We start from the raw sequence: 10,635 nt of genomic DNA, 5'->3' as shown, positions 1-10,635 counted from the left end.
TATATTATTATTGTCATTGCTTATATTTTTCTTCTGCATGCTTTGCTTTTTAAGAATTCTTGTTTATGAGGTTGTGACTCAGTCTCTAGCTCAAGCATGAGTTGGTTTCTTTCGGTCTTGATATTCAAGTTTTCACCTGCCACTTGAAGTATCTAATTAGTATACTAACTACTGTCCTAAAATAGTAGTTCTGGTTTGGTGCTGGAATAATATTCTCAATTGATAAAAATGAAAACATCGAGTTCTTCATTTCAAAGAAATTACTTGCCTGACTTTCTTAGACTAAATAAAACCATAACACCACATATCCGTGTTTGCTGGTCTTATGATTATCTGCAGAAGAGCAAATCAAGTGATTAGGGCAGAATATGAATACACTTGTTTGATTGACAAATCCGTACACATGCATTCTCTTCTATGCGGTACGTAGTTGTATCCAATATAATATTTAATTCCTTTTCTCATGTGTAAGCAATAGTTAGCTCAAGGGAAAGATTGATCAAGAAAGAATGGATTAATAATGTAGGACAGGTGCTAATATTTGGTCAAACACTAATTACATTGTAGATACAGAATAAAATGTAGCTGAATTGTTTGTTTTACAGAAGAGTCATTTGCTTGCTCTGTACCATGACTTTGCACATACATAGTAATGTAGTCGGCTTGTGAATTTTCAATGTTACTAGTTCTGTTTCTATAACTACACATGTCATGAACCAACTGCTAAGCAAGCCTGTACGTAGGACAGGTTTACACAAAACGTGCAACATACAGAGTCAGAAAGTTCACTTCCAATTGACACAGATCCTCAGTTACACTGAAAACGGTAGCCAACGCGAGCATGATAAACACGTTTGTATACCTTAACAACTCTGAGCAGTACATAATCTACATTTAGTGTACACCAAATAGATAGAGAACAGAGGACTTAACTGTTTCTTTGTGCAAGGTATAAGAAAGTGAGTGCCTGGAATACTGCAGAAACTTCTACGGTTGTCAATTCGATAGAACAACCTTGCAAGTTGTGATATCACAGTGTGACTCACTATTGGACACAGCCTAGTGAAGAAAAGTCATCAAAATATGCTACTGGATGCACAAAACTCCAACCTCGTTTGACATCTGTAACCAGTAGTTTGTGGTGGACAGTTGCATCTGTTATGCGGCATACAAGTGCCACCATGGAGACAAGATGGAAAACACTCCACTTTGATTGCTAAATCAATTAAATAAATCACATAAATTGAACTATCATACTATAGGCAAGTTACACTAGTGTTAGATTAATGATTAATTAAGTTAACGATGAAGCAGATTAAAATAATAGTACTGGTGAAGTAAAATTTAAGGTGCAATTCCCATGCACTTACCTGTTTCACATGACCGTCCACTAAAGGTGTCCAAACATGCACAGTAGCTGAGTCTAGGACTAGTCATACATGTTCCACCATTTTGGCAAAGAGGAGTGCAAGTCATTGGTGCTGTTAGATATACAAAAAAATGACAGTGCGTCTACAGCAGGAACCATTTCGCTTACCAAACTGACATACAGCACCAGAAAAGCCATGTAGGCAAATGCAAGCATTGGGCCGATGACACGTTCCACCATTCTGACATGCGTTCTCACAGTGGGCTGGACAGACAACAATAAAGCATAGTGTCAATACAAACAAGTCGATGAGGTTGAAAATTCTAAGAAATCCAGTTACGTTTTTCGCATCTCTTTCCTGTGTATGAGGCTGGACAGCTGCATACATTTGGCCCAACACACTTACCACCCTGTTGGCATGGTGGATTGCATACAGCTGGAGATGCAGCAAAGTTAACATTGGTAAAACAAATGGAAATGGTAGTGATGCTCACGAATCTGACAGCCAGGTCCATTATAGCCTTCTGGGCAATCACACACGTTTGGTCTGATACAAGTTCCTCCAGTACAAGGGGGATCACACAGAGCTGTAATCATAGCATAATTTCTTCACCTATGTTCCATTGTTTCACCTACTAATTCAGACCTTCACAACCACTGCCAGGATATCCTTTTGGACATTTACAAACGTTAGGAGCAACACAAGTACCACCATTGAGACAACGAGGATGCGTACAAACAGCTGTGCAATAAATGTCTCTTATGACAAGTTAGCTATTTATGAGAAAGCATACCTGTACACTCAGTTGAGCGAGACAATGCGTATCCTTGTTGACATTCACATTGATAACCTCCATCAAAATTTCTACAAATCTGACTGCATCCTCCATTAGAAACAGTGCATTCATCAACATCTGAATGACACAAACAAGTGAGTATTGAGAATCACATACAAAGTCAAAGTTTCTCACCTATGCATTCCTTCTTATTATCTGCCAGCTCATAACCAGGATGACAATCACATTCAATCTCATCAACTTGCTCTTGTTTAAAACATACATGGTCACATCCACCGTTCAGTTGAGCGCAGTCAGAAATAGCTATTAGCAATTAACTGTTAAGCTGGTATCACTCCATATTTCCTGGCATACTTATACCTAAGCAGTTTTTCTTGTTTTCTGACAAATAGAAAAATTTTCTACATTGGCAAACGAAGGAGCCTTCTAAGTTTTTGCAGATGTGCTCACAACCACCATTATCTAGCTGACATTCATCTACATCTGAAAACACGTAATTTAGTTATTTACTAAGTGCGTTGTCTTAGTCAGAGGAGAACACCACACCCACGCAGCTGTGATTATCCTTGTGTAGCACAAAACCCTTGTTGCAAGAACAATTAAAACTTCCTTCTGTGTTCACACAGTGATGGTCACAATCATTAGTGTTTCTTTTACATTCATCCACATCTAGCAAATGATAAATTTAATACTATTCAACAAAATACAATTGATAAAATAAATTTACGCAGTAACCTTTACACAGCTGGCCTTCATCGTTATCACTGTAGTAGCCCAAAAAGCATTTGCAGTGAAAACTTCCCAGAACATTGACACAATCTTGTTCACAGCCACCATTAGAAGACATGCATTCATTCAAATCTATTAACAATAAAGACATGAAGATGCATGGGTCCTTGTACCTATATTTTAGTTGCCCAATAACCCAACAGTTTGCAATCATGCTGAGTGCCATGATCAATTAAGCAAGTCAGTGATACTGTACATCTACAGAATATTTCGTCTAGATAGTCATCATTGTCTGTTAGCATTTCACATCACACACAATCACTGAATAACGATCACCTGCAATGATTAGAACTGCAAGTTACTTGCAGTGATTTGAGCAAGTATGAAATACTCATCTCACTATCGTCACAAATCTTACAATCTGGGAAGTAAGTAGATTACTTGCAAGAAACTATATACTTTCGTTAATGTTATCACCAAGAGATACAAGAGAGGTAGCTATACTCTATTAGGAAACAAGTAGTGTTTCCTTCCTGTTCATTCATTTTTTGCAGTTCAACCCTCACTCACTCACTTGATCGCTACTCGATCAACACCATATCTTCACATGACATACAACTTGTGCAACAACTCAGATTTCTTCTCAATGTGACAAAAAGACACAACGTTTTCTAACCCTCTCAATCTTCATTTATGGAATATGCATCATCACTAATCCAAACTGTTGATTGACCATAAATGCCACACACATGCTTACTTACAAGATCATTATAGCCATTAATTGCTCAAGTTAACAAAGATGTAAAACAAATCCAGTTGGTGTTCATGTAGTAATCTTTGATCTTTTCATCAGGCAGTGGAAGCATGTCTACAGTTGCCAGTGCGTTCTAAAATAACCCTGGCTGTCAGATACAAACTAATTTTACAGTGATATTCATAACCTAGACAATGGTACATGTAGTCCTCAACAGATGGTGTGGTTTGTTGCTTATATTTACTGCACCATTAATCACTTCACCCTAACATTAATAATGTCTCCCGCTGTGTGTGACTCATGCAAGTAGCCCCATTTCTTTCATGTAGAGATTACCCATAACATTGTTAATGGGTTAATGACCTCTACAATTGTCACTTGCAACAAAGCCCATCTTGGCAATGAGTCATTGGCATTCTTGATGGATAAGAGAACATAAAGAGAGATATAGTATATATATATATATATATATATATATATATATATATATATATATATATATATATATATATATTAATATTCAAACTCAAACAATCGCCCCAAACATCTCCAAACCAACAAGTCTTACATTACACTATGTACATCCCACTATCAAAGTCCTGTACTTCAAGCTGAATTCTCTTGTGAATCATTCTTGAATTATGTTTCCACAATTGAATAGAAAGTTGCTGGATCATATTTTGGAAAGTCTGGTGGCATTTAAGGCCGCTGACTCCTGAATAATGACCAGAGCTCCAAGGTCTCAACCACTAAGGGGTAAAAGAGACCACCAGCTGCACAAACTCTCCATGGTGATATCCTTTTGTTTTTCACCTGCCTCTGCTGTGGCTCCAGCCCTTACAGCTGATTTTGTCAGATACAACAGCTGGAAAGAGTTTCTAACTGTTACGTCAAAATAGGCAGGTCAACCCTCCAAGAAATCAGACTGAAAAACATCACCAGGACGGCTTTCAGTAGAACTATTACACCTCATCTCCCTCATAACTTCTCTGTTCTCAACCAATAAGGCCTGGAAAATAACTTCTGCCAATGCATTGTGTCCATGTGTGCGCTCTGGACCAAAACAACAACCAAAAAGGTGATCTCCAAAAATGTCATTGTGCTGGCCACAACTGCACAGGACAGATGCCGGGAGGAGAAGAAACCTCTTGATTCCCAACCAGAGCCGTACTGCAATAACAAACTCATGGGGAGACATGGAAAGGCCGAGATTAGAGTTGGGTATTGCCCGCAACCAAGCCCCTGCATGAGATGTACTGATTGAATTTAAATGTGTTCTGTCTCGTAAGATAGCAATCTTCAACAAATACTTGACTAAATCCAAGTCAAATTCTGATTGGATTTGTTGTTGAGTAGCAGTGCTGAAATCTAAAGTTGAAGAAATGTGTTCATTTTTCAGATATTGACTTTCAGAGTCTCCTGATAGTAAAGGCCTTGAGAAATGCAAATATGCAACATCCAGTGAATTGCAAGCCTTTTTTAGAAAGTCCTGTACCATCTTACGAGTAGAATTGCAATCCCTACATAAGCAGCTGGTGACTGGACTGCTTCTGTCAGACCAAGCCCACAAAGTCTAATAGGTAGTGTCGCTTGCAGCCATGCCATATCTGTAACAGAAGAACAAATAATTTCTAAAGATCGACGTAACCCTTGATCAAAGCAATGTAATTTTGTAATAGTTTAGGGTTGTTTTGAGGGAGGCTTCTTGGGGCGCCTGCGCAGTAGAAGAGACTAGTTGGTTTTGGCGGACTTTGTTGAGTTAGACAGTGTAGAGTGCAAATACACGAGTCTCGATACTACATATTGCCGACGAGGCAAAGAATGAAACATGACATCGATGATCGGGAAAGTGGGGCCCTTTGATGGAACTCAAGATGAATGGAAAAACTACGTTGAACAACTAGGGTTTTACTTCATGGCAAACAAGGTGACTGACAAAGACCAACGGAAGGCAGTTTTGTTGAGCGTATGTGGCACTCAAACGTACAAACTCATCCGCAACCTTCTCGACAGACTGTGCCTTTGGGGATACTCTCTCAGACATGTTAAGAGACAGACTGGTGTGCGGGATAAATGAAGAGAAGATTCAGCGGAGACTCTTGTAAGAAGTCAACTTGACATCTGAGGACGCCCTACAAATTGCCTGAGCAATGGAAACAGCTGCGAAAAATTCGCTAGAAATGCAACAAGGTGGTCTTACATCAACAGCAACTCAAGCACCAGTGGCAGTACATCAGACATCAAGTAGGAGGGACCACACCAGAAAAGAGTAAGTTTTCTTGTTGTTTGGGTTGGCATCTTCCCAAGCCATGCCGTTTCCAGACAGCAGAGTGTAGGAAGTGCAAGAAGCGGAGCCATATTGCGAGAGCATGCCGAAGTCAGTCAAATCCACAAGGAGAATCAAAGGCAGCTCACCAAATAAGCCAAGAAGAGGATTTCCAGGAATCAGAAGAAATGTTAGAGACGGCAATGTACGTTGTACACATAGTGGGGCGTGGCAATGAAGTGAAGCCACTCAAGGTAAAAGTTGTGATTAATCAGCAGAAGATGGAGATGGAGATAGACACTGGGGCAGCGGTAACTCTGGTGAGTAAAGCATTTTCAAGGCATTATGGTCTAAACGGAAGGCCCCCCGGTTTACATAGGCCACAAGTACAATTAAGGACATATTCAGGGGAATCACTAACTTTGGTTGGTGAAACAGATGTGAAAGTGAGATATGGACAGCAAGTGGCTTCCCTGCCATTGATCATTGTCAAAGGCAAGGGTCCAAATTTGTTTGGTAGAAACTGGATGCAGAACCTAAAACTGAAATGGGAAGAGACATTCCATCTCCATATCACTGGTAGAACATCACATGAGGAAGGAAGGATTCAACATAAGGAGCTCATCACCAAATACCAGGAAGTATTCAAGGAGAAGATGGGACTACTGGAGGGAGCAACAGCATCGATAGCAGTGAGAGCAGATACTGCACCTCGGTTTTTCAAGCTTAGATCTGTACCATATGCGTACAAAGAGCTAGTCGAACAGGAGTTGAGACGGTTGGAACAAGACAAAATTATAGAAGCCGTTTGATTCTCTGATTGGGCTGCTCCAGTAGTACAGGTTCTAAAAAAGGACGGTTCAATCAGGATATGCGGTGACTTTAGGTTGACAATTAACCAGGCTGCGCCTTGTGAGAAAGACCCATTGCCAAAGATCAATGATATATTTGCCTCTTTAGCTGGAGGTCAGTTGTTCACCAAGTCAGATCTGAGCCAAGCTTATCAGCAGGTGGCGCTGGATGAGACGTCGCAGAAGTACGTAGTCATAAATACTCACTTGGGGCTGTTCAAGTACAAACACCTACCTTTTGGAGTGGCTTCGGGTCCAGCCATTTTTCATACGGTAATGGACACTCTCCTTCAGGATATTCCCATGACAGTGGTCTATTTAGACAATATTCTAGTGAAAGGACGTTGTCTGGAGGAACACTTGCAGAACCTAGAAATGGTACTACAACGCCTAGCCAACTCGGGATTGCGACTAAAGCTGGCCAAATGCACATTTTTGCAGAAAGAAATCAGTTACTTAGGCCATACTATCAACAGTCAGGGGCTAGCACCAGACAAGAAGAAAGTGATGGCTATTCAAGCTGCACCTGAACCCAAAAATGTTACGGAATTACGATCCTTCTTGGGTATGATTACTTACTATGGCCGGTTTTTACTGAAGCTGGCTTCAAGGCTGGCTCCACTGTGTCAGCTTTTGCCCCAGAACGTACGTTGGCAGTGGAAAGATGAGCATAAGGAAGCGTTCAGACGAGTGAAGAAGGCTCTTCAGTCTAGTCAAGTGATGATACATTTTGACCCAAGGAAGTCATTGTAGCCTGTGATGCCTCACTGTACGGGGTAGGAGCCATGCTTTCACACAGGCTAGCGACGGTACCGAGGGACCAATTTCTTTCGCATCTAGGAGCTTGGCTGAGGCAGAAAGGAGATATGCGCAGATAGACCGCAAAGCACTCGCATTGCTGTTCGGTGTGAAGAAGTTCCACCAATACTTAAGTGGAAGAGCATTTACGTTGTCAGGAGAGAATAAGGGCGTGCCGTTGATGGCATCAGGTTGCATGCAGCATTGAGCAATAATGTTGTCTGGCTATCAGTATAAACTACGTTATCGACCAGGGACAACAAATGGCAACGCCAATGCACTCAGTTGGTTACCTTCGTCTGATAAACCAGAAGTGACAGAGGATCCTAGTGAATCGGTGCTATCACTGCACATCTTGGAAATGACCCCTGCCAAACCAATAACAACTGTGCAACTTCGGCAATTTACAGACAGAGATGGACAACTGGCAACTGTCAGGCATTATGTGTTGAGTGGATGGCCAAGAGAAGTAGACTCCGAGCTTCGACATTACTGGAATCGCCGGCACGAGCTAAGTGTCTTGGGTGGTTGTGTACTGTGGGGGTCTCGAGTCATTATACCTCAGAAGGCGTGGCCGAGGGTGTTGGAGGAATTACATGTGGCTCACTCGGAGGTATCTAGAATGAAAGCCTAGCAAGAAGCTACATTTGGTGGCCGGGATTGGATGCTGATATAGAGAAGATAGCAAAATCTTGTGGAACATGCCAAGAGCATCAGCGATCACCACCAAAAGTGCCTCTTCACCCTTGGGCACAGCCAGAACGTGCATGGTCGAGATTACATATTGACTTTGCTGGGCCATTCTTGGGGCGGTGGTTTGTTATACTGTCAGATGCGTACTCTAAATGGTTGGAAGTAAAACCACTGAGTTCCCCCACAGCTGGACCTACAATTCGGGTGCTACAGTCTATTTTTGCGACCCACGGACTACCTGAAATCATGGTAAGTGATAATGGCTCGGCCTTTACAAGTCAAGAATTTGGAAACTTCATTAAGAGCAAGGGAATTATGCATATTACAACTGCACCCTACCACTCGTCCTCTAATGGGCTGGCTGAGAGGGCGGTCCAAACGTTCAAGGCAGCCATGAAGCGAATGAAAAACGAACAGGGAACACTAGAAACAAAGCTGGATGAATTTCTTTTTCGGTACAGAATCACACCACACGCGACAACAGGGGAGGCGCCAGCTGTGATTCTGATGAGACGGAGACCAAGAAGCTGCCTGGACTTACTACATCCGGACCTGGCAAGAAAGACAAGGGAAGCACAAGAGCAACAAAGGAAAGATCATGACAAATCTTGCGGTTACCGGAATCTGGAGATGGGGCAAACAGTGTTTGTGCGTAACTTTGGCAGGGGCCAGAATTGGTTAGCAGGCGTGGTTGAGAGTCAGACGGGACCCTTATCTTTCAGAGTGAGGTTAGAGGACGAACGGTTAGTCAAGCAACACATGGATCATGTTCGACAGAGAATGACTGAGACTAAAAGTCCAGAGGGACAAGCAATGATGGAGGACAGTCCCAACATTAGGGTAGACCAACAGCAAGGAGAAGAGAGCACAAGATTGTCAACAGCAACGAATGCTCCGGATGTCACCGAACATCAGCAAACAGAACAAGCAGAGACCGAGGCTGATCAGCAATTGGAAATGAGAGCTGTCCTCTGGCGTTCCGCCTGTCCTCTGGCGTTCCACACGGATTTCGAGACCTCCAGAAAGACTGGATCTGTAGGGTAGTAATGTGGAAACCAAAAAATTTAGAGGGAAGGGGTGTAATAGTTTAGGGTTGTTTTGGGGAGAGGCATCTTGAGGCGCCTGCGCAGTAGAAGAGACTAGTTGGTTTTGGCGGACTTTGCTGAGTTAGACAGTGTAGAGTGCGTATACACGAGTCTCGATACTACAAATTGTTCCAACAACATGGCCGGAACAACAGTTCGTAAAATATGATTGACTTTGCACACACTCTGACAGCTTTGAAGCAAATGCAATTGAACCTGTGGATCATCAGCCTTACCAAGATTTGACTGGGACTACAAGATTTTGTCAACAGGTTTAGCTGTGAAGGACTTAAAAAAATTGACAGATCAGTGGACTGGTGATCCTAGTAACTCAATACCTTCTGATAAGCATCTGACTTCTGAAGAAAATTCAGGAAAAGTTTGGTCTCCAGAAGGCCAATATAGTTCACATTTGTTTAAGTTGATGCGCAAGTTAAAGAGGGGACCCTTTTCTAGTAAACTTTGTAGAAGAGACAATATTGATTCTCTATTACCAACGAAAGAGCCATCATCTAAGCACCACAGTTGAAAGTGTAAGCCAGACTAAGAACCCAAAGAGCCTATATAGTAATTCCAGAATCACAATAAAACTACAGAGGACTTAAGGGATCTCCCTGTTGAGCACCAGCTGTGGACAGGATCTGTTGGTTTCCAAATCGCAACTCACCAGGTGCGTGGTATGACCACTGAGCCCAAGCAAACTGTGAAAATTCTCTCCGTAAGCGTTCAAGGAACGCTAATCTGGAGCACTCATTAAACGTGTTAGTCATATCTATTTTCAAACAGCAGAAGTCTTCTCTGGCAGAGGTGGCATCAATGAAAGAACGCATGGAGTGGATAGCTGCTTCCAAACCACCCTTAAGGCCAACACCTATTTGGTCGTAAGGCACAAAAACATCTGGAAGACGATCTTTGATGAAAGCACAACATATCCTACTTGCCAGACGACAAAGAACATCTCCTACAGCAATTGGGCGATAATCTCCCGTCTTTTCATGAGAGCAGTGAGTGGTGCACCAGACAACCAAGGTGCAATTCTAGGATCAATCTTTCCAGCCAACAACTTTGACATGAGATGAGTAAGATTGTCAAGACACAACTGAGCATCAGATGTGCAAGCTCCTTTATGGCATCTAAAAGATGTTAAGCACGAAGCTGAGAATAGCCTGGGCTAGTTCCTCTAGAAAAAACCTTTCAAAGCCAATAGAACTGCTTGGGAATCAACAACTAGTGAAGATGGAATGTCATCTGACCATTGAAGCAGAGCATGCTGTGGGTGACGTGACTGACGCT

The 10,635-nt window shown here is 42.0% G+C and overlaps 3 protein-coding genes across 3 annotated transcripts; 2 read left to right on the top strand and 1 right to left on the bottom strand.

Annotated features, from left to right (window-relative positions):
- Nucleotides 1–650: 650 nt before the first annotated feature.
- On the bottom strand, nucleotides 651–3,022 carry LOC134178685 (matrilin-2-like). Its single transcript, XM_062645568.1, has 13 exons — nucleotides 2,902–3,022; nucleotides 2,713–2,835; nucleotides 2,527–2,649; nucleotides 2,341–2,469; nucleotides 2,164–2,283; nucleotides 2,016–2,111; nucleotides 1,864–1,956; nucleotides 1,710–1,805; nucleotides 1,538–1,633; nucleotides 1,371–1,481; nucleotides 1,111–1,216; nucleotides 934–1,059; nucleotides 651–872 (listed from the first exon to the last, which is right to left on the bottom strand). Exons 1-13 carry the CDS (start codon nucleotides 3,011–3,013, stop codon nucleotides 809–811), a joined length of 1,395 nt encoding a protein of 464 aa, XP_062501552.1. The 5' UTR covers nucleotides 3,014–3,022; the 3' UTR covers nucleotides 651–808.
- Nucleotides 3,023–5,477: 2,455 nt separating this feature from the next.
- On the top strand, nucleotides 5,478–8,198 carry LOC134178566 (uncharacterized protein K02A2.6-like). The gene is made up of 5 exons (XM_062645438.1): nucleotides 5,478–5,615; nucleotides 5,858–6,693; nucleotides 6,802–7,483; nucleotides 7,566–7,755; nucleotides 7,819–8,198. Exons 1-5 carry the CDS (start codon nucleotides 5,478–5,480, stop codon nucleotides 8,196–8,198), a joined length of 2,226 nt encoding a protein of 741 aa, XP_062501422.1.
- A 305-nt stretch (nucleotides 8,199–8,503) lies between these two features.
- LOC134178565 (uncharacterized protein K02A2.6-like) lies at nucleotides 8,504–9,301 on the top strand. The gene has a single exon (XM_062645437.1). The coding sequence runs from the start codon at nucleotides 8,504–8,506 to the stop codon at nucleotides 9,299–9,301; it is 798 nt and encodes a 265-aa protein (XP_062501421.1).
- Nucleotides 9,302–10,635: the final 1,334 nt, after the last annotated feature.

This window comes from Corticium candelabrum, chromosome 4 (genome assembly GCF_963422355.1).
Source record: "Corticium candelabrum chromosome 4, ooCorCand1.1, whole genome shotgun sequence".
Classification (NCBI taxonomy): domain Eukaryota; kingdom Metazoa; phylum Porifera; class Homoscleromorpha; order Homosclerophorida; family Plakinidae; genus Corticium; species Corticium candelabrum.
The sequence above is the reverse complement of the archived record's forward strand: the minus strand, read 5'-3'. Positions and strand labels throughout refer to the sequence as shown.